A 23,409-nucleotide genomic window follows, 5' to 3' on the forward strand; every position below is an offset into this window, starting at 1 on the left:
GAGATTTCTGCTATTTTTGAAGGACAAGATCTATATTTGTTTTTCGATTGCAGTCAAAGAGTATTTTTGTTTCTTTCCCTATCATCAGATTCTTCAGAATGGAACGTTGGATCCAGTGGGAGCGGCGGAGTATAGACTTTCAGAGATACATCAGCCGGTATGAGATTTTGCTTTTCCCGCTTTCCTTTTCCAGTTGGTAATGACGGTTCCTGTAAGGAAATCAAAAAAGCACAATTGAACATCTGCCTTCTCTGTGAGTTCATGAAACTTGAATTTCGCAGCAACACTGGCCACAGCACAGAACCATTCATATCTACAGATAAAATAATGGCGGATATTTCTCTCATCAAGAAACGAACTTTGCAACAGGACGCGCGATCATTGAAGCATTTTATTTTCAAAACGGCAACAGCTGCACTGCATTGCAACTGGTTACAGTATGCTTCATAATTTTGTCTGAATACGAACGTTTGACACCTCTTGGAATTGGTTATTTTTGATTTTCTCGAGCCGTCTTCATCACACAGTTAAGACAGGAAGGGAAGAATATGTTCAAGAAAACTAACTGAACTACTTAGGGTACGAAAAGTCGGCAACTTCCTATCACTGGATTCACAAAGCGTCTTCGGATCGCTTATACGAGGAGACACCATGGTGTGCACAGTCCGGTCAAAACTGAACTGAATCTCGGCGTTGTTGTGTAAGCCGCTGCGCTCGAAGCGGCGTGGTGAAGCGCAGCGAGTAGCATCAACGTAGGATCTCACTAGCACCATTTGTCGCCGCAGTTTGCGATGGTCCCCTCTCTCCTCCGTTTCGAGCACAGCCGCTTACGTAACTGCAACGTGCTTCTTGTCGTTATGACCCGACTAAACAATTCAACCTTCCTCGCATATCGCCTGTGATCTAACGGTGGGGCTCGCTGTCACGGCTATCTCACCAGTCTTTTCTTTTTTTTTCCTGTGTTTCTGTCATGTTTTTTGAACTTCAAAGAAGAATGTGATGCTTTTTGTGCTCGGAAGGGGAAACCACTGGCTGATTCTCGCACTCTTATTGCCCGTTCTTTGTTTAGTATTAAATTTCTTCATGAATGAGCACGTGGTGAGCTGAGGCAGCTTCAGGAACATAGGAAGATTTCGAAGGAAACCGACGCGCCTTTAGTACCTTGTCCATTTTCATTTTTCTATAGATACTCATTTGATTATGATCTATGTAAGATTACACAACGTAAACAACGAACCGAAGCTAACGCCGCTTCCATTTCCTCCATAAGGGATTTTTCTGGGCTGAAAACGAATTCATAAGAGAGACTATTCCAGGGAAATACAACATATATGTGATATGAAGAGGAACCCACTTTGGCGCTCTCCCTATGGTTTCTGTACTTTTCCTAAAATAAGATCTGATTAAGTTTCATTTCGCGATGATATTGTCAGAAAATAACTTTTAAATAACTACACGTGATCCGACGTAACTGTTAGGCGGACAGAGGACCACATCTACGACAACTTTTGTCAAGGAAGATTCCGTCAAATTTGAATTTTCGAAATTTAGTGTTTTTCAAATTTTGATTTCGTCACATTTTTATTCCTTTATTCCTAAAAAAAACTAAAGGAAATATTCTTCAAAATCGGCGGAAGTGTCGTTGCTAAGCAAATAGTTCTCTAATATGTTAGCACAGTGAAGTCCTTCCATAAAAACCACTTCACTGTACCGCATGCGAATGTCAAAAAAGAATTTTCAGAGGGAAAATCAGTTGCTGGAGAATAGCCAAAAATGGTATGTGCAGCGAATGGGAGTATTTTGTGAATTGAGGAATAAGTAAAACTAATGTTTTTCCGTTTAATAGTACAGCACGGCGGTTTCTGGCAATTTTGTGGTGTCTGGAATATGAGCTTCTACATATGCTTCCTTTCATTGCGTATCTAGAAGGAAAGAAGAAGGAAAGTGAGAAATATTCGCATATGACTCAAGACTTGTTTAGTCAACACTTGCTGAGCACGTCTACGCGCTGACCGTGCTGTATCTTTCAGATCATTATCTATTTTCAGTGAGTCAAGATTTTGGTGAAAAAAATAAAAGAATATCAAAGATACAACCAAGATACAATATAAAAAGACGACCATGTCAAGATTTTTCTAGTAAAAATCAGAGTCGTTTAGTGGAAATGGGACCTTAAAAATATTCGATGCTTGGTAAGAACCCAAATACTTGGTAAAGTTGGTAAATAAACAATTGGGAAGGTTATCTGTTATCTGTTAGTCATGAAATCTTGTAATTTCAAAAAAGGCCGTGAATAATTATGTGAATAATGAATAAACCTTATAATAGCATATACACAGTGCAAACTTACTTTTCAGCCTTCTTCTTCAATTCTTTTTCTTTTTCATGTTCAGCCTAAAAAAAAGTCAAGAATATGAAATGATTTGATGAGGGTAGGTACGCATGCAAGAAGACTAATGTGATCACATAACTTAGTTTGATTTTTCTTCCAGCTTCAGGGAGACTAACTAGGACGGATAAAAGTAGTGAAGTGAGCAGCGGTCGGGCCAGCTTGATCATGCGCCCGTTTCCGAAATGTGGGAACCCGAGAAACAATCTGATAGGGTAGCAAAGTCAACCGCTAAGGTTTAGAGACATGAGCAGAAGAGCAGGTGTGGAAAGAATCACATACGGTAGGAAAGTCAACTTAAGCATCGGTTGTGGCGTTGCCTCCGAGTTCCAAGGTGTGGTTTTTGACGAGAAGAGTGCGGTTCTACCGTATTGGTGAGAAATTTTGAGCTGAGTCCTGACCGAGCGTCTCACCTTCGTCTCAAGACGGGATTGTGAAGAACCACATAAAGGCAACACTTCTAACTCTTCTATACTTACGAAGCAGGGCACGACTTTTTGAAGAAAACTGTACGGATTCTTATTTGTATCCAACTTGAGTGTTCTTATTTTCGTTCGAACAATGATGTATTCAATATGTAAGTCAGCTAATTTTAATGGCAAGGATTGTCGCTAGTTTAAGGATTATGTAGTTAATGAGTGGAAACAATCTCACTTCTGATCTTAACGCTGAATTCAGTTCTTCAGTCAACGACTTTTCTGGGCTAAAAAAGAATTGGAACATTGTGGAATTAGGACAAAAACACATTGTGGAACTAGGACAAAGCATTTGATTACCACTGCGTCTTCGCTTCTCTACTCCTCCTCCACCTAAAATTTGAAAATAGGAGTTTTTAATTCATTTCTAAACGTTGGAAGAATTTAATACTAATTGTAATAAGTGCAAGTAGACTTTATCAACTGGAGTTTGCGGGTTTCTTTTGACTTTTCTCTTGTTGGAGTCTTAGGTCGTCGTAAGCCTATATATCTATGTTATTTCTGACACGAAATAAACAAACAATCCTTAATACTACAAATTTAAATTTATAACAAAGAAAGCGATTTGTTTTTTCAAAATCACTTGCTTACTCATCATATAATACTCGTTATTGGTCAAGATTTCAAAACGTTCACGTCTAAAATATACTTATTTGATGATCCGTCCCTGCCCAGCATGTGTTCCCTTCTTCGGCATCCTCACCCGAATATTCCCTAACGTCTCGTGAGTGACGTGGACACAGACTTTGAAACGTAACGACCTGAGCTCTCAGCTGGTTCATTTGTGCAGCGAACAGATTCCTCCACCTCCCTAGCAGGCATTTAGTCGTTTAAACGGGAAACTTCTCTCAAGTCGGAACTGCAAAAGTGTTGTGTGCGCCGGTTAGGCTTCAGAAGGCATCTCTCAAGGGCTCTGTGATTGTGAGTAGCTTCCTAGACGTGGCAGCGGTGTTTGTCCACATTTCCGCTGCGTAACAGAGCGCTGAAAGAAGTTCCAAGTCGAAAAGAAGGGCACAGATGCGAACGAAAATGAAAATCTTCCATCAACACGTATGTCTCTTTTTCCCAAACAAGTGAGTTCATTATTCATTCTAATGCAGCCGTGAACAGTTTCGGCGATATAGAATCGATTTATCGTACTCCCTTTTAGACGCGTGTGATAAGGGCGGTGGAAAAGTCGTATCCTAAATCGCATATCGAACGGTAGTTCCGAACGTCCTCATGGTTACCTTTCTTATGGATAAGAACAGTTCACGAGGTCTTCACTGATTTGGGATCTTTCTTCCCAAAGATGGACATCATGTGCACGGCTAGAATTACATGAAGCGGACAGCCACCAGCACGAAGAAGATGTGCACATGTAAATTCAAGTCCGGGAGTTGCTTTAGATTTCATGCTCCATAACGCGATTCGCACTTTGAAGAAGAAATCTTTGGAGTGGCCTCACAAGCAGGGATGATCGGATTGACAAAGGAATTCTCGAACGGAAAAGGTTTAAGTACAATCTCTTTGTGATGATTTCCATCTCACGACATGAATAGCTGCAAACTCCTTCTCCGCTCAGTAGGCTCGTTGCGGAGTATTACATTCGTGGAAGTTACTGTTGCACTTCTTTCTTTCTTTGTCCTTCTTTGCGCTGCAACTAGAGTTTTCTTAAGCCTGGATTTCGAAAAATCTTTCTGCAAACGTTTGTTGCAGGTAGTGTTCGCTACTAACCCTTGAATATGCGATGCATTCGGATCAAACCGCAAAGTCCATCTTCTTCCTAACAATTCCATGATGGTTTTCTAAGTGCAACTTAACTTTGTCGTGCGCGGCTTCGACACACGTTCACCACAGGCTCGTATTCTTCTGATCAGGATCTCATAGTCCACGTTTTGGTCTTCCTTAATGTGTCAGTCCCTTTGGGACAAAGAGAATTCTGCTCTGAGCAGCAGCGCGTAGTCCACATGTGAGTCCTCCTCGATGCACCAGTCACCATGGGAAACGGGGTCCTGGAGTAATCGAACCGTCGTAGACGACTTCTTTTCTCCTTCGTTGTCGATAGCAGATGTTCTTTTCTACCGTGTGGCCAAGTCGTATTTTCGCACGAAGAAAACAGTGATCAGAACCTATACCAATCACTACAAAAAGGTGGTAAGCATCAACTAGTCACCATCTCCGTCTGGTGAGAATGTAGTCGATCTCCGCGTTAGTTGCACCATTGGGCTATTTCCGTTTCCAGCTATTCCCATTCCCATTTACCGACGACGATATTTCTTCATGAAAAGAGAATACCCATGAAAGAGGCGAGCGTCGGACAACAGCTCATCGAGACGAGGTGACAGGGTCTCGTGAGAATCGACAAGATGTACGACAGATGGGTGCACAACAAAACGCTTACATTTCGCGACAGAACCTTCTCTCCACGAATGACGAGTGTACCTTCATCCATCTGTCGCTAATTCTACTCTTGGTCTCCTCCAGGGCAAGCACGTGAAATTTCATACGCTCTGCAGCTCTGAAAAAAGCATGCAGGTCAGCGTCCGTGGACGCTGTTCTCGCGCTGTAAGAGCAAATTCTGAGACAGTTACTATGGGGACTCGTGCAAGTGTAGCATTGGTCAGAATCAAAGGCGTCCTGAGCAACCTGAGATTTGGTCGCCTCTCAGCGGTCGACAATACCCTCCGACAGAGACAGAGACAATACATTTATCTCTGGTGCGTAGCAGAGATAAATGATTTTTGCACGTGAACCTATTTTGAAATTGGTTTAGTGGTTGACCGGCCACAGAAGTATGTACTTATCTCCGCTAAAATTTGTGAGAATCGTGCTTTGTTATAAAACAGCGCTTCTAGAAAAAACTGAAAATGGTTATTTTACTTTGCAAGAAAATACGCTGAATATGAACGTTATCATTTCAAGCAAATCCCCATTTTTATACTTCATGTCACATACAGTCAACCCCAGATTCGTTCAAGCGCTCGCACGCAAGGGGCCTGTCGCACTCACCCTTCTCTACTTGACACACTATTTTCTTTTGTTCTACATTTTTTTCTTCAACCGAAGGCCCATCACACACTCGGTTAATTACATTCGCTCTACGAAATGAGTATTGTGGTACAGTTATAGTTATTCACCATTTAAAACCGTAACACAAAATTGGAAACAATTAAATGAGAATTCCTTTCGTCGTCGAAATTTGGAAGCACTAACCTTGGTTGGCTTTCCTCTTCTGACTTTTTCGTCTTCTCTTTTGCATGGCCTTCCTTAACTTGTTTTTCATTCTTCTTAACTTTCTGCAAAATTGGTCGTGAATAAGGTTAAAGGCACCACCCGGGGAAACACCCAAGATTAAAGTCTCTCCACTGGTGAAAAGATTTACAGCGTACATAGTTCACAAGTGTCAGGGTAAGAGCGTACAACTCTTACAAATTCTAGGGATTTGATGGATTACGGGAACTCAGAAGCATCAGCGTGTAGACCAAACCGGATAAAATGGTTCATCCGCCAAATTGAGGAATTGAGGAAGACTTTTGCGTACGCTGCCTTTAAGCAAACCACCAGAATGATAACAAAAAATATTATTGCTCTAGCACGATACATCTGCTCATCTGGTGGTGGCGCGTACGTCATTTCGTTTGTTGTTTTCGGAATTTTTTTGTCGTGTTGTTCCGTCGTGCAGATGACTCCGAGAGAGAGAGAGAGAGAGAGAGAGAGAGAGAGAGAGAGAGAGAGAGAGAGAGAGAGAGAGAGAGAGAGAGAGAGAGAGAGAGAGAGAGAGAGAGAGAGAGAGAGAGACGGGCAGACAAACACATATGCATACGTGACAAAATAAGCTCGTTATTTTTCATTTCACACCGCTGGGGCTTTCTGTGCTATCGCAAACGTTTTAGCATTCGTCACATTCCCAACCGGAAATTTCTTCTTAGCAATTCTTAATATGTCGACACTTCCTACGAACATTCTTAATCATCAATCAAACTTCAACTTTCTCCAAGCTATCGAGAAGTATGAAGATGGAAAAATAATCTCAATGCTTTGACGTCAGTGATTTGCATGTATACCGCGCCAAGAATTGTTAGCATCAGAATCGAATAGCTCACGTTCAATCGCTTTGAGCCAACTAGATTCTACAACCTGATCGACGTTCCTACCAGGCGCTGCGTATACGAGTCGGCTTCCTACCCGCACCTGGTGACCCTGCTTTAACTCAACACAATCAGGCATTCGTGTGTACGCATTGGTAACGCACGAGCTATTTAACCTGCACTGTTATTTGGCGAAAGATTCCTATACATTGCAAAAAGGTGTTGTCCTCCAACACATCGGGAAAGCCATTAAACTGAACGGTGCCTGAAGGGAGTATGATTTTACACCACCATCAGTATAAACTAGAATCAGTTCAGCAAGTCGAGTTCAATCAAGTCGTTGTGACCTAAAAATTCTATCGATGGCGTCTTTAAAGGCAGCATACCACGAAATCATATACGTTGCGATCTCTCAACAAGCACATAGAGCTAGCGGCGTAGATCAAGAGCACGTGATCAAGCCCTATTCTCTCTAATCGTCCTTAAAAAGGCGTAGGGGAACGGCAATCGTGTTCGAATTTTCCTGCGAGGTACCTTTTAACACCTCTTTTTTTCTTGGAGTAATTCCAACGTCGGCAATCCTATGGTATGCTGCCTTTGATGAGTTTGTTCTTATTTCTAGGCGTGCGAGGTACGAAGGTAACTGGAGGTCCGATTTTTCCGGCATTTTTTCCAATCTTCAAGTCCGAGACTACTCGTAGGTTATTTTACACCCTGAACACGAATAGGACATTCACTCAGGATATAGACCAACTCGGTGAATGGCTTTCAAGAAAAAATTCGGAATTGCCAAACGCCTCTTGTAGCTAACCTAAGCCGTCTCAGATGGGAAGTAGGAAGAATTCGATAGGGTGTTTTTTTGTTTCCGTACAACATTATTCTTCACTTTCTACGCCTATCCAAGCTGTCTTCGAAAATAGAAACCAAATTGTCAAACACTCTGTAGAACAAGGTAGAGAATGACAAACGAAAGTGTAGCAAAGCAAACTGGCTTATGATACAGGCCAATAGTGTATAGAGAAGCCACGAATGGATCTGTCAAGCGACCGATATAAATGCTGCCAAGCCGCAAGCACTTCCGACAAAAATTAGTAGGTGCTGCCGAATACATGAGGCTCGCTCACTCACGAGCATTAAGGCGTCGGTAGAAGTTTATTAGAGAGTTTTTTTTTTGCGCGTGAGCGCTTTCTTACCAAATCCGGCCTTCACATTACTTTACAGGTAACGGAACACAACAGCTACGAGAGTTTACTACATTATCCCTTACAGGGATGTGGTGAACTCTCTTGAGTACTTATGTGGATCGGACATTTGCAAAAAATAAATCAGCAGTGGGATAAAAGAGACTCGATAAAAGAGTTAATAGTTATACAGATAGTACCTCCTCATCTGATCCCCTCGAAGTCTCCTTTGACATGGTATGCTGGGTTCGTCTTAATACTGCGAGTATCTTAACGAAGAATTTTAGCAAATGCCGCTGATGCTACACTAAACTGCAAATGATTTTCCGACTACAAAAACGGTCTTCTAGAACCTATAATGTTTCTTTATTTAGTACTACATATCATGTCGTCCACGTTTAAAGAGTCCACCCAAAAAAGAAAAGATAACTTGATTCACACATTTTTTTCTATGGAAAAGATACCTATTGCTCACAAAAACTCTATCAGTTTTCTTTTTAATTCTCCAATCAATGTCTTTCATAGCATAAGGTTTTCGCTTTGTTTCTAAGAAGTAAATTGAACTCACACTGGCTTCTTCGACTTTATCGTTGCTACCTTTACTGTTCTTATTTGCTTCTTTTTCTCGTTCTTTCTCTTCTGACTTCTTTGTGTCACCTGTCTCTCCAGATTCTTTACCTTTACTAACGCCAGACGATGCTACAGCCTGCAAAAATCCTAGTTGAATATTTCTAGGTATCAAAGGTAAGATCGAGGTACATGTACAAAAAGAGTCTTCTAGGGTCCTAAGGTACTCCGAATGAAATGAACTGATCACTTCCTTTAGAGATGCAAATAAGTTCGTTTGCTCCGTTTTTCGATTCTTTCTCGTTCATTATTTGAAGGCATAACGCACAACATAGATGGTGAGGCTTGTGTTCGCACAGAAGGATAGTGAGCGCTCTACTGTTAATATTACAGAAGGAAACAAAGAAAAGTCTGCTCTCTACACCTTCTCTCCTGCAGGATTTTGTGGACAAAATCTAGCTATCTCCTTCCTGTCGAGAAGCACGTGACATTTTTTACTTCGTCGATATCTGCTTTGCGTTACCGAATTTCATATATAGATATTTCACAATAGAGGTCACTTCATCGTCATTCCATTTTTGACACGATTATATATTTACTTCCGCCAGTGAGACCTGTTTTTTTCCTTCGTGCGCGGTACATATTATTATTATTATTATTACAATAATAAATACAATCAAAACAATTTTCTTCCCAATCGCATAATATTACGGACTTCCGTAACATGGTTAGCAGCAGCAGCGGTGAACTGTCAACGTAATGATGAAATGAGGTGATTCAGGACTCAATACACGCGTTTGAGCGTCAACTTTGAACCAATCTCAGTTGTCAATTAACATTTCTATTGAAAGCAACAAAGATTAAAGGCAGCATACCACGAATCTGGAGTGGCACGGATTTCAGATGGAGTATCCGTATACGGGATCGTAGATTATGGAGACCCGGGTGATACTGCTCACCTCTCCCTGAATCTCTGCAAACAGCCGTTTCGCACGATGCTTTCGCGCGCCATCCTTGCACGCGTAGCGTCCCTTTCTGCCTATCGGGGCAGTCCGAATTGATTTTCGACGATCGCAGGGCGGGGGCGGCACAAAGGGTGGCGTGCTGCAATAGAAGGCATCGTACAAAACAGCATTCAGGAGTCGGCTGCTTGCAGTGATTCAGGGAGAGATGAGCGGAACCGATCTCCATAACCTACGACCCCGTGTACGGATACTCCACCTAAAATCCGCACCACCTCAGATTCGTGTTATGCTGCCTTTAAAATCCTGCGACCGTCGAGTTTTGAAGGCGGAATACATTAGAAAGCGCTCTTAGTAATTTAAACCTACTTAAAGCCACACTGATACCTGTAATCTTTACCCCGAACTATGTATTTCTTACAGGTTTCTCCACTTCAGAAGCTTCGTAATACGTTCCCTTTTTGAGTATAAATATGGGATTGATTGGTCCGAATAATCTGTCCTTCGGTGAGGTCAATAGTAGTGATTCTACAGAACCCCATGCTTTCGCTGAATATTTCCATCTTCTTTTTGAAGATACAATCAATTTTTGCTCAACAGAATATTTCTAGGCCACATCTGCATGTCATAAGGAATAAAAATGGTCTGAGAAAAATGGAGATCTGAACAAATGTTGTAGTTTCTAAATTGCCTTAAACCAGTCTGAACGTCCGGCTAAACTTTCACGCGGACTTCAGACTTGTGTGGCGTTTCCTTCGCACGCCATCACTGATCAATGAAAATTAATAATAGTGGCATTTTCTGCAAAGTAGGAATTGTGCTTTTCTAACAGCGCCTTCTTCCTTTAAAAATTTAGGCAAAATACTTCATAGTTTTTTTTTTCAATTCGTGTCATTTCTACATTTAAAGAACATTAAAACTTCAGCTTTGAACATCCTTTCAATACCAAGATAATCTAGACAAAATTTGAAAGCATTACCCTAAGTATGGGTTTCCTTCCTGTTTTCTCCTCAACAGCTATCACAGAATGATGTTTAACATAAAATGACGTGAACGACATCATCGTACTGATAAAGATAACGTTCAAAGTCAGATCACGCAAACTGTTTGCTACTATCGGAGCGGCCGGTTTCATTCATGTTTTCACTTTGTGAGGAAAACATGTTACCAACCTGAGGCAAACGTACAAGGAAATAGAGACGCGGAGGAGTTATACAAGTGAAGCACAGCACGGGCACCGGCAATGAAACGGTTGCAACAAATCATCCACCTTTCGAGACATGCACACGAAATTACTGCGAGATGCTATTGCACTATGACGCAGCAATCACACGTCGTTGGAGCCGCATCACAACAATTCACAGCTTTCTGGCGTCGGCGCATCATTTAGATGCGGTTGGGCTCGTCGCACCCCATACAGCTGTCTGGTACCGGGGCACCTATCCGACGCCGGTGGACCCATCCCATCCCGTTTTATAGCATCTGGCGCCTCTGGTGCCGACGCATCATTTCGACAATGTGGGAGCTGTCGTACCCCATTTCACAGCTTTCGCGCCCCATTTCACAGACACACACACGTTATAGACTAAGCCCGTTATTGTATAGCCTGATTATTTTAGATTATTTTACGTTGCAATAGATAGTTAGTCGTGAGGCGTTTCCGATAAGGGCTAAATGCGGGCCAAAAGCCACCGTATTGTTTCCCCCGAGGTTAAGCGATTGGATACCCCGAACCTAGTGTCCCGGGACTTCGTTATATCCGTGTGTCTTACAGGTTGGCTCGGGCCAAACCCTGCAATCGAATGACAGGAGAGTGCCGAAGAGGTGGTTTGGAATCATCTCCGACAAAAAAAAAAGCCTCGGGAAATTCCCACAAGGGCTGCAACACTGAACAACAACTTGCCCACGGTTTAGAATTAGCCGCTAAACACATCTGTAAGAAAGGATCTCCTGACTCGGGAGGAGCGTCTGATGCGATAGCCCAGGTAGTAGTACGGAATTCCGCAAGCCATCTAGGCTGCTAAAACGGAAGACGACTATGGAAGATGACGATCTGAACACAAAACATGCGTAATTTCTGCATCGAATGAGGCCATTGAAGATCTGATGAGAGGGAAGAAAATCCAGAACGACATCATCGGAATGGCCTCGAGAAGACGATCACACAATTAAGACCGTCTATGACAATGAAGAAGAACAGTTCCTAGCAACATGCGATGATAGAGAAGATCGGAGAGTCGATGTGCTGTCTGGCACGAGTATGATAACGAACAATCTTTGAAAAACTGACACCTGAATCAGATGTTCATGGATGAAAAGGTGAGGACTAACGCCAACTTAATTATTTTAGCTGCAACATCAGACTTTGAAGAGGAGGAGGCTTTTTACATGGGCCTAACAAGGTACAAATAAGGTTATACCTTTTACAGACTATACCTTTTGTGTCATTGTTGGTGATTTTAACGCTAAAATCCTCTGGAAGAAAACGACTAAAGCAGTTCACAGCCAGACCGAATGAATATCTGCAATGGAACGAGCAGAAGAGAGGCTTTCAGAGTTTATATCAAAGATCAAGACCATCTATGGCGAACTCGCAATTTCAAAAACCCTTCCCTCTACTCCGGAAGTGAAAGTGTCGTGATAGAAGATATTATAATGAAGTAAACCAGAGCAACGTCGGCGAAAGGCTTTTCGATGATTGACTGAATTCAAAGGTAGATGCAAAAAGATCGGTCTACAGCTGATCCTGCTTGCTGTCCAGTATTTGCGGATTATAGTATCATTGACACTGGGATTCTGCAATCCGCAATAGCGAAGTGCTTACAATAATGGAAACGCCACATATCTACGTAAAAGACGTTTATGATGGAGTTTCGTAAAAATCACTCCAAAGTTACATTTTCTTGGAAGCCAACCTTCGTATTCAAATTTGTACTATCCGTGATCTCGGCTTAACATGTAATGATTCATTTGACTTTCAGTGGCTGCATTCGGTGGAAAATTTTGTGTCCAACCATTCAGCAAATTTATAAAGGGTCATACGTATGCAAAACTGTACAGTTGCAAAAACTATTATAGAACGGACTAGACCGCAAACTGTTAGGATATCCGGAGCCTGTTGCACTCTGATTGGATTTCCAAACCGACGAATTTCCTCTACTCTCGTCATCATAATCTCTGTTCGTGCACCTTTTCCTCCCTTGCATTTTATTTCTTTTTTCCTTTCATTTAGTTTCTCTTGCAACCACTGTGTGTTCTTTTCCGGTTTGTTTGTTCTGCCTGTTTATTTCCTTCACAAAAGCGCCCTTACATTTTCTGTTCTCTGAATGGCCATCTAACGTCCGCCCATAGCTTCGTCGATTACAGTTTCGGCGTGGATTGCTTACAGGGTGTTCAAAACAGTAAATTACGTTTAATGCTATCACTGCTATGACTGTCAATCAGTATAATAAGTTCTGTCTCATCGTATTATCCTCTCTTGTAATTCACAAATCAAATATGACTATTTTCATGGGAAATAGATGAGTTTCCCATTCACGCCCTTGACGTAAGTTGATTTAATCGGCAGGATGATGCCATCGCCTGACGCGATTACCCGCATCTTCGCCGAGATGTGCCGTCCTTGATCATAGCTTTGCCAAACCTTCTCGATCTTCTGCGAGAGCTTGCACAGAATCAGTCCATTCGTCGCTATTCCATATTCTGCGAAACCTTGCGTCCCGCTTGAACTGCCTATCCACGCCAAGTGTCCTCAGGTCCTCTTTCACCACCTCAGTCCAGAACTTTTACTCACGGCCAGGTGGCCTCTTCCAGCTTGAATTCGACAAACTAATCTGAACAAGGCGATCTGCTGGTCTCCTTGCTCTTTCGATGGCGATACAAGATGTTGATATCTTCCACATGTCATCCGCCGGTAACACCACATCGACTTCCGCGTAGAACTCTTTATTGTGGGCCAAAAGTAGCCAAGTAGCCGTCTAAGCAGCTTTTGTTCCGTGCAGTCAAGCCTCTCCACCATTGACCACCGTTGACGGTGCTGCCCAGGTCTCTGGTCCGTACATCATGATGGGGTGAATTGCAGAGAGGTAGACTCGCAGCATATTGACTTCGTTGGTGATGGGGGTCGACCACAGGCATTTCGTTGAGGAGTTAAATGCAGAAGTGGTCTTAGCGCATCTTTGCTGAACATCTCTTTCGTAGCTGTCGTTGTTCAGCGTACAGCTCAGGTAACGGAACTCATCGATGAGTTCTATCGGTTGTCCGTCCACCCTGATTCCCGTTCGAGGTCTCGAGGAGATCCACATCTGTTTGCATATTACAGGGCGTAGACGTAATCTATAGGCTGCAGCCAACTTCGATGCAAGATTGACATCATGTTGAAGTTTCGTAGCGCTTTCAGCGAACATAACAACATCGTCGGCGTACTCGAGTAAACAGGCACCCTCATGGTGCTAAGACGATGGCGGCATGACACTGATCGACTGTTCTTCGCATAATGTCGTAGATAGCGAAACTGAACAGGAAGGGTCCTGCCAGTGCCCCTTGTCTTACTCCAGTTACCACTTCAAACGGTGTTGTACATCCGGCTGGTGTTCGAACTGCAGCAGTTGTTCGTTGATTCATGTCATCAAGCTAGCGAACGAACTTTCCTGGTACTCCATCGGCGCGGAGCGCGTTGAGAAGACGGCCTCGGTGACGAGAGTCGAACGCGGCTTCAAAGTCTAGAAACGCTAGTTGCACTGGCTTCGAATACCGTTGCCAAATTTCAATCACTCTCCTGGCGATGAACACCTGGTCAATCGTAGATCGGCCAGGACGGAAGCCAGCTTGCTCGTCGCGCGTTTTTTCTTCGCGATGTTTAATGGGTCTGTCCAGGATAATGCGCACCAATACCTTGTACATAACACGCAACAAAGAGATTCCTCGATAATTCCTGGGGTCTGTGACGGATAGCTTCTTGTGGAGGGGAATTATGATAGCGTGTCTCCACGAGTAAGGTATCTTTTCGTCTATCCATATTGAATCGATAATCTTTGTCATTACAGGAATCCCAGACGGAGGAAGATATTTCAGCATTTCTGCGCTAATCCCGTCGTCTCCACCAGATTTTCCATTCTTCATTTTTTGAATACAGACCAGGACCTCCGACTCGGTCGGTGGCTCCTCGTTAACCGCATATGTCGGTCTATGAACGTGTTCGAGTTCAGGAGCTGACGGTGCTTGCCGGTTCAACAAGGTCTTGAAGTGTTCCCTCCAAATTGGAAGAGTTGCTTCACTGACAGCTACTCCATTGACAGTGTTGAGGACAGGAGAACATCTTTTAATTTTGTGTACTGTTAGTGTTTTAGTAAAGCAACTTTCTCCAAACTCCATCGCTCTTGACGTCCACTCGTTATCGCGGTCTTGTTGCAGTTGACGACGCAACTTCCTTCTAAGATGTCTTTCCTGCTTGAAATCGCCAGTGCTGCGCGCGGCACATACAGAATTGTACGCGGATCTCGTCTCCACAGATGCAGAGGCAAACTTCTTCGGCGACATTTGAACCGGGAGGGTTTCATTTGCAGCGTCCTGGATGTACTTTGTAAAGGAATCCACATCCCAATGCTTATTCCTGGTCCGTACTCCAACATGAATAGACGCACGTTGGCGGAAATTCGTTCTGGATTCTTCGTCTTTCAGATCTGCCATGTCGATTTTCGGTTGAGGAGGCACTCCTCGGTTACTTTTGTTGAACCGTATCTTAAGGCTGAGAAGAACTGGATAGTGGTCAGACTCAAAAGCAACGGCCTAAACTCCTCTACATTTTCAGATATCGTAAAACGTAGTCGAGCTGAAATTTGAGAGTCCTCATCTTCCGCTTGCCCTGGTTTTCAGGCGTTAAAAGGGTTGAACCCTGCTACGTGAGTTGATGGCGCCGATGACTCTTCTTAAACTTGGAAGCGATGAGGTCCATCTGTTCACACAAGTCAATCAGACGGTCACCGTTGTTCAACGTGCGCTTCGCTAGATAATGCCATTTTCCTAGCACATCGGATTGCTGTTCGAGTCTCATCTTCGCATTTGCGTCGATTCCGACAATGACCACCTGCTGGCTGGGTATTTTAGACATCAGCGCATTGACTTCATCGTAGAAGGCGTCCTCACTGTTGTCAGCAAAGGTTTCCGTAGGTGCGTGAGCAGTTACTATCCAGAGTTTACGTCCTCTGCGATCGAGCACTCATACAAAGGCGCATCCAGACGACGTTGAACCAAATTCGTCCAACAGGCTTTTGTAATCGTTCCACACAGCTACCGTGCAGCCATCTACTTTCTTCTCATCAGCAGCACTCTAGTATATGGTTAATTTTCAAAGCAGATGACACGCCGATCTCTTATGCATGTTTCCTGCAGTGCACCAAACGGCACAGAGAGATGTCGCAGAAGCCTAGACAGGGTGGTTTGTTGGAGTACACTCGACAGTGTCCGGCAGTTCAGCGAGACTAAACGAATGGTTGTTGCCAAAGATTCCATGCTCCCTTCAGGCAGTTGCATATCTAGGTTGGGAAGTGAACATGAAAAATCCAAGACCAGTCCAGGATTAAAAGACCTGCTTGAGCAATATCGAGGATGCAGTGTAGAGGAATAAAAAAAGACCTAGACTATTCTAGCATCACCCTGCTACCTGCTACGACACATGCTCCAGAAATCTGTGCATTTGTCAAGCAGGAGGAAAATGCTGTCAGCGTCATTAACAGCTCCATCGAGAGGTTGATGCTAGGAGTATTGCGGTTTACGCAAATGAAAAAAAGGACTCGAAGTACTGTCCTGCGTCAGCGATCGAAGATTAGAAACGTCGCCACATTTGCCAGGAGAAGTAAGATGAGCTGGCCGAACACGTGATGCGTTTTAACGTGAACCGCTGTACCACACCCATGAGTGACTAGGTTCCACGCACTGAATGGGCAGAGACGAGTACAAATGGAGATATTACAGACGCACTCTCAAATAAATCAAAGAACAATGGAAGTGCAGATGAACTAGGTAACGTGTCTTCGAATACCATGATCTCGACCGTGGTTATTTCTATGCGGCGTTCAAATGTTGTTCTAATACACCTATTGTGTACTGCATGCACGCTACTCTGTCATTTGTTGAAACCTCTACCATCAAGAATTTGAAACTAGCGATTCTCGTTAAGAAGTCTCACTCTTTAAATTCCTTTCAGCACTGCTGCTTGCAATGTGCTTTGGTCTGGTTTGTATTCATATAAATTAATTCCAGGAAAACCATTGTTTTTTGCCTCAGACTGCACTACAAAATCAGCAGATTTGAGGTTGGCAAAAACCTCAAAAGAAAAACTTGATCATCAACAGCAGATCAACATGTAAGCGGAGAACTAAGTCACTTGGTGCAGAGATAGAGTTTCAAAGCCGAGAAACCGAGGTTCATTATGTTAAAGGCATCACTCCACGAATCTGAGGTGGTACGGATTTCAAGTGGAGTATTCGCATACGGGATGGGAGACTATGGAGAGGGGGGTGATTCCGTCCATTTCTTCCTAATTGCCGTAAAAAAAGGCCCGGAAGATACGGCTTCTGGCGCACTATTTTCTACAAGGAGTTCGACTGGAGCGCGCCAGCCTTGTGCAGCGCCGCAACTTCCGGGCCGTTTTTTACGGCAATTAGGAAGAAATGGACTGAATCACTCCCTCTCAATAGTCTCCCATCCCGTATACGAATACTAAACCTGGAATCTGCACCACCTCAGATTCGTGGGGTGATGCTTTTAATTTATTTAATAGTCGCTGTCCAAGGGAGTGAATAAGACACTCCCTCTCCGATTGTGATAAGAGGAACCTACTGTAACTCTAGATCCTCATTGAACCAAGCTAAGAAAATATGTTTACTACTGTAATGCAAACACACATTGACCTCGTCAAACACGAACTCTCACATATTTTGAGAAGAATCGATTTGCTCTAACTTTATCGAAACCTCTCTGCCACTGCTTGCTTGTAAGAAAGAAAACAGCTTACTGAAACGCAAATTTTCACCATATTACCATGTTTTCTCAAGATATTGATTCGATATGGTGAAAGACTCTTTCAAATAAATTTGAAGAAGTTTTATCTTCATATTGGCTTGAAATAGTGTATTCAACAAGGGTATTTGCAGAAATTAAAAAATTAACAGAAGAAAGGTCAAAGGACGAACATACCGGAGGAGGAGCTGGTTTGCCGACAATACTGATCTGAAATTCGATGGGATGTGTTGCCGAGAAGGATTTGCGATATAAGCAGTAGAAACGAACATTAGGCGGCTTTTTTCGCTTGAAGCATGTTAACATTAGAAACGTTTCTGCATACAGCAAAAGCAACATCAACACGAGAATCATGAAGGCGGCCGTCCGCCGCTGGTACGCACTACGAACTAAGACGTCTGCAATTCTAAAACTTTTTTTTTTAACATTAACAACTATTTCAGTTAATGACAACATGCCTATGCTTATCAAGACATAGTCATTTCTGCAATCCTACGCCCGAAAAGTGGTTCTCTCATTGTGAACGCGGTTGTTTTGCCCAAGTTAACGATGCCTATGACAAATGTGTTTGTTTAGAAGTACCTCTCTCAAATCACCCACCAGCACATCCAATAAAATCTAAATTCCTTATACAAATTCGTGGTAGTGTCAGATATGCATTGGAAACGCACAAATTCGTTTGAATTCCAAATGATGTCCAAAATATCCAATATAAATAAATGTCCAATAAATAAATGTCCAAAATATTATTGTCGTTAAGCACACTGCCAGATACCAGACTCTGATAAGTCCAATGCCTGAGGAGAAAACGAAATCTTTGGCAACAAACATACGTTTCGTAACAATGAACTGCTGTTCGTTGTCCAGTGAACTCCAACAAGCCGATCTGCCCAAACTACTGCGATGTTTGCATGCAGCTTTTGCTGCATTGCAGAAAACATGTAGATATCGCAGTAGAGATCACTCCGTCATCAGGATCAATAGCTACACTATCAACTACAGCAATGCTGATCAGAGGAATGTACAGTAGGAGGCTGCGCAATAGCTGTGACGAAGTCGTAATCTACACTCCGAATTTATTGTTAGCCATCAAGTTTCCGCACTACGTCAATTTCGTTTTACTCTGCTCTCAAGAAAAAGGGCAGGAGTCAATCCCTGGCAGACATGAGATTTTTGCATTCAGCGTAAAAGAGTTAAATGAGGATATTCCCTATATAACAATGAGGACTTGCTATATATCCAGGAAAGGTATTTGACATTTCAATCTGAAAAAAGGACATCAACAGCCGGAGGAGTAAAATCCGCTAAAATTTGGGTGCACGAGTTGCTGAATAACGATGATTATGTGGTAAATTTCAGTCAGAACATTCTACCGTAGTAGCGCAACGAGGAGAAGTGCAAAAAATGGGATTTTTAACCCAGTGTCTAAGTGTGTACGACTTCGAACAAAGATCAGCAACTCAGCTCATGCTTTATGAAAACTTGTTTGATATCACTTTTCTCGTTATTAGCTATCATTTTTATTCTAATCTATTTACAAATTCTTCATCAATTCACCAATCCATTTTTTTTATATTTTGCTCTTGACACATGAGTGAACATGAGCGATTCTACTGGAGAGAATGAGAAGAGGGGGAGAAGGTTGTTTAGAGGAGCACCGTGTTCCAACTACACATGTGGTCCTCTGACTAGTTCGCGAATATGGGGGGATCCTTCTCCACAACGATCCAACTAATTAAATAATGGAACGCAAGTAAATCCGTCGTTGTCGAACGTCCGCTGTACAATAATATAATTCAAATAAATATGAAGATTCTGCGAGCATAAGAGAAATCTAATGCACAATTACCGTCGAACGCCCTGCGTCCTCAGTGGAGTAAGGTACAACTTCCATAACCCCTCGACGAGACGAGCGGTAGTCGATAGTGCAGTGGTTCTGATAAGCTCTCGGAACTCTACTTTCTTCTTCATAAATTCTCGTCCTTCTTTTATGATAATTGTGAATGACACGCAAAAAAAAACCGACCTAATGCTATTAGTGCACACATTGCCACACTTCTACCAACGATTCCATCGGTTTCCCCACACTAAATACGCTTCGATGCACGTTCAGCCGCCTAATTCCGTAACCCAGTTTTAGAAGCAGTCCAGTTAAAGCCGGTTCCTTGTCGACTCTTCAAATCAATAAGTTTAAGATTCAAGGATTTTCAGTCAGCTATCAACTGTCTAGATGCATGACTAAATCCGCCAGGAAGAAGCTGGCGGATTTAGTTAGTGGAGAACGCAAACAAATTGCTCGAACACTCCCAAAAACATCTATAATGTGATTATTAATAGATATTAGATTAATCTCATAACATTGCTACTCAGGTTAACACCCGCAGTCCCAGTGCTCACCTACAGGTTTCTTTCAAATTTTGCTCCACTCTTTCGTCGTTGCTCCCTTTCTAATCATATCACCATGACTAGTTACTACGTGTAACCGGATGGCAGTCCTCATTCACACATTATCGTCCAAAAGCTTTCAATAATACTCAAGATTCTACGCTTTTAGGTGAGCTGCCACAGAGGTGTTCCTACCCAAAATACCTTCGTATCAGACCTTAGATGTCACATATGGTAACAAACACAAAACTTTATGAATTATGGTCAATTATGCGGCAATGTAATGTACAACAGTTATAATATCATTCTAACATACATATCACAGTTGAACCGATTTCACCAGCGCGTTGATAGGGCGCCTTTTCTCCAAAGAACATTTTAGTCCTTGGTATTTTACTAGATCAAGTTCAGTTAGCATATTTACAAGAATACGTTCGTCGTCGAGTGTGATATTTTCGTTCTCAAGATGTAGAGGAGAAAGAAATCGAGACAGGTACACCTGAAAAATCCGTAGTTGTGATCACCTTTCCGCCTCTCCACATCACATTTTGTTAGGAGAAATTAGAGAATCGAAAGTAGTGAGGAATCTAGAAACACCTTCCATTGCTGTCCGTCCATGAGATGACCTTATATAATTGGGGGTAAAATTAGGATTTGGTGGGTAGAAACAGTCACAGGACACTTTTATCGGGACTTACCAAGGAAGATATATTCGTTAGCGAAGCAGCTACAAATGCAATAAGAGCTGCGTCCGATGGAAAACGTCTCCTTGTACTAAGATTCGCAAGCAAAGATCCTCGATAAGGAACTGCTCTTAGCACACAGGCATTCGCATCGAGTATGGCAGTGGCTGGCACGTTTAGAGCAGCCGACTCACTGCGGCCGTGGCAGACACCTATCACACCTTTTGGACGACTGAAATATTGGCTACTAATATATTAGCACCAGTTCGAGTGAACGGGGTGAGGAATCTGAACGCACCTTTCATCGTTGTCCGTCCATAAGACGACCTTATGATTAGGATGTGATTTAGGTTTCAAGAAATTAATTTTGTCGACAAAGTCGATTACTGTTTGCTTCCTTTGTTCGGAACCACACACAATCATATCATCGCCCGCTAACACTGGGAACAACAGCTGAATACATGGCTACGAACTGATTCTTTGATTCAAAAGCGCAACTGATTAGGACTAAAAAGTTCCTTACATTATCCAAATGGTGCGAAACGGTGCGCAACGTCTCCTCCTCACTTGTAGAAGGAACATCTTTGCTAAAATCATGTTGATTGGTCCAATTCACTCATCGTCAACAAAACTGAAAGTGTGCACCTGTTCGAGGTTTTTGTCTTCATTGGAGATGTACGCTTAGGGAATCGTAGAATTGGTGTATTTGCAGAGTACAAAACGCCCTTCCGTAAATGGTTCTCTGAACATTGCACAAGAAAGCTGTGCAAATTTGCGATGAAGGAGTCATAGGCCTGAACACGTTTCCTTTAATTTTCGACAGTAGTTAAATTTGTTAATAAGTTTATATGCCCACTTTCAAGGAGTATTGCAATCTAGAGAATAATAAAACCGTCAGACATCAATGTCATCAGAAACATGATATCTTAACAAAAGAAACTTAAATAACCTACACACGGCGTCACATCAGAAATAGGATCCAGTGAAGAGTTTTGAAGAAAGGACAAAAACATTTCTTCGGCAGCTTCGCGATCCTCTGCAGCGTGACCAGTACAGTCAAGATCTTAAAGCAGGTCCAGTAATATGTACATTGATTGAAGAAGACACGAAAGAGATACTGCTAGAAGTGTAAGGAAACATACATGTTTGAGATTCTGACAAAGCATCATACATCGCTTGCATTCTTGGTCTCAGTTTCCTCGCCTGAAAATTAGAATGAAGTAAGTAAGTACTGAAAAAGGAGAACAGATAAAATCTACGGTTCTGACCAGCGTAGCTTCATTCAATACACTTTCGGATGCATGCGTAAAAGGTTGTTCGGATCATCCAAGATCCTACGTACTTCTCAGCAATAAATGGTGTCCACAATGCATATAGTACGGTGAAAACGACATGAAGTTGCGTGAGCGACTGCGTTCGAAGCGACACGGTGGAACTGGCGGTTGGGATCGAGTCAAATTTTATGCTGCTTTAGAGACATTATCACTTCAAGGTAGTTCTAGTGCGAGGTCTCCAATATTCTATTATTGAAGACATCGCACAGTCTCCCAAAACCATTTCTACGTTTACATCGATTATGACAATGACCGTGTGCTGACTGGGTAATTCGAACAGCTGTCTCACAACCTTCTACTTTTATCTCATCAGGATCACAGCAGTATTCTTCGACAAACGAAAAAATGGTAACTTTCTGAGACGCGTTTCCTGTAATGAGCATCGCATCGAAGTCCGGCCAATTGAAATATGGTAGGGTCAAAACGACATCGCGAACTACAGCCAGGAATGGTGTCAACAAGGGCCCTTCCTAGATTCTCACCGCTACGCTTCGAGCGCAGCCGCTTACGCAACGTGCTTCAAGTCGTTCTTACCCTACCATAACCCACACTCATTCATCATGTGATTCCTCGCTCATTCGCTCATTCCCTTAATTACCTGTTCAGCGACAGTAACGAGTTTACGGTTCGTTCCTGACTGCTTTAACATCTCTGCATCCAATGTGTAGTAACTTTGTATTGTGTCGGATTCTGCGTATCATATTTGTACAATACTTATCAGATAGTAAAAATGAAATGAGATCACAAAGATCAATGGGACGATCAGACCAACGGCATCCGAAATCTTGATCATATCGCTAAGCTGTTTCAGGAAAAAACGGCGATTGCACTTTATGAGGGGCGAAACCAGTCTCCTAACTCCAGAAGAAAAACGTGACAACTGATCCGATGTTGGTCGCTCCGAAGTCAACAAGGCCACACATATTGGTCGCTTAAACAAGAGCTGATAATTCTTGGCACACCTACATGAGAGCAGCATGATAATTTCTGAGCATGTATGTGTCACAACAAGATGATTAATACCTGGAAGGCTCTTGCCTTTATATCGTACATGGTAATGTAGTACGACAACCCATAAATGCCCATTTGTTGGTTGTAGATCATCAAAATAGTACCGCTTGCAGCTTCCGAACTCATCAGCCAAACTGACAAGGTGTCCACATCTACAGATGCAAGTTTCTTATCTAAAAAAATAAACTGCATGAACAAATGACTATGAGACGTAGTTTTTGTCCCCTTACTCGGTCTCAGCGAGACTGTTGCTAAAGGGCGCGGGCCCTGTATCTGGCAAAATTCAACAACGGCAAGGAAAGGATCAATATTGCATCCCATCCGATTAAATG

At 42.7% G+C, this 23,409-nt stretch overlaps 3 protein-coding genes across 6 annotated transcripts; all 3 read right to left on the minus strand.

The window, feature by feature from the left end:
• Window positions 1–53: 53 nt before the first annotated feature.
• On the minus strand, window positions 54–13,570 carry RB195_011075 (uncharacterized protein; the record flags this gene model as incomplete). 2 transcript variants are annotated; one of them, XM_064192337.1, is made up of 10 exons in its annotated part: window positions 54–209; window positions 1,238–1,283; window positions 1,355–1,387; window positions 2,351–2,394; window positions 3,044–3,092; window positions 3,166–3,198; window positions 6,061–6,143; window positions 8,317–8,385; window positions 8,685–8,822; window positions 13,439–13,570. In XM_064192337.1, the coding sequence occupies 10 exons, from the start codon at window positions 13,568–13,570 to the stop codon at window positions 54–56; spliced, it is 783 nt and encodes a 260-aa protein (XP_064049919.1). The 2 variants fall into 2 exon arrangements, with proteins under 2 accessions (XP_064049919.1, XP_064049920.1); XM_064192336.1 differs by having other exon boundaries at window positions 13,439–13,552.
• A 76-nt stretch (window positions 13,571–13,646) lies between these two features.
• Window positions 13,647–14,051, minus strand: RB195_011076 (uncharacterized protein; the record flags this gene model as incomplete). The annotated part of the gene is made up of 1 exon (XM_064192338.1): window positions 13,647–14,051. One exon carries the CDS (start codon window positions 14,049–14,051, stop codon window positions 13,647–13,649), a length of 405 nt encoding a protein of 134 aa, XP_064049921.1.
• Window positions 14,052–14,277: 226 nt separating this feature from the next.
• RB195_011077 (uncharacterized protein) lies at window positions 14,278–23,398 on the minus strand (the record flags this gene model as incomplete). 3 transcript variants are annotated; one of them, XM_064192341.1, is made up of 18 exons in its annotated part: window positions 14,278–15,401; window positions 15,628–15,848; window positions 15,909–15,973; window positions 17,842–17,874; window positions 17,935–18,062; window positions 19,522–19,629; window positions 19,691–19,751; window positions 20,381–20,548; window positions 20,748–20,964; window positions 21,031–21,185; window positions 21,256–21,319; window positions 21,378–21,526; window positions 21,686–21,795; window positions 21,875–21,935; window positions 22,665–22,756; window positions 22,835–22,997; window positions 23,090–23,250; window positions 23,308–23,398. In XM_064192341.1, the coding sequence occupies 18 exons, from the start codon at window positions 23,396–23,398 to the stop codon at window positions 14,278–14,280; spliced, it is 3,171 nt and encodes a 1,056-aa protein (XP_064049922.1). The 3 variants fall into 3 exon arrangements, with proteins under 3 accessions (XP_064049922.1, XP_064049923.1, XP_064049924.1); XM_064192340.1 differs by lacking the exons at window positions 14,278–15,401; window positions 15,628–15,848; window positions 15,909–15,973; ... (2 more) ...; window positions 19,522–19,629; window positions 19,691–19,751 and having other exon boundaries at window positions 20,369–20,548; XM_064192339.1 differs by lacking the exons at window positions 15,628–15,848; window positions 15,909–15,973; window positions 19,522–19,629; ... (10 more) ...; window positions 23,090–23,250; window positions 23,308–23,398 and having other exon boundaries at window positions 14,278–15,432; window positions 17,935–18,018.
• Between the last annotated feature and the right edge of the window lie 11 nt (window positions 23,399–23,409).

Source organism: Necator americanus, chromosome III, assembly GCF_031761385.1.
Source record: "Necator americanus strain Aroian chromosome III, whole genome shotgun sequence".
NCBI lineage: Eukaryota > Metazoa > Nematoda > Chromadorea > Rhabditida > Ancylostomatidae > Necator > Necator americanus.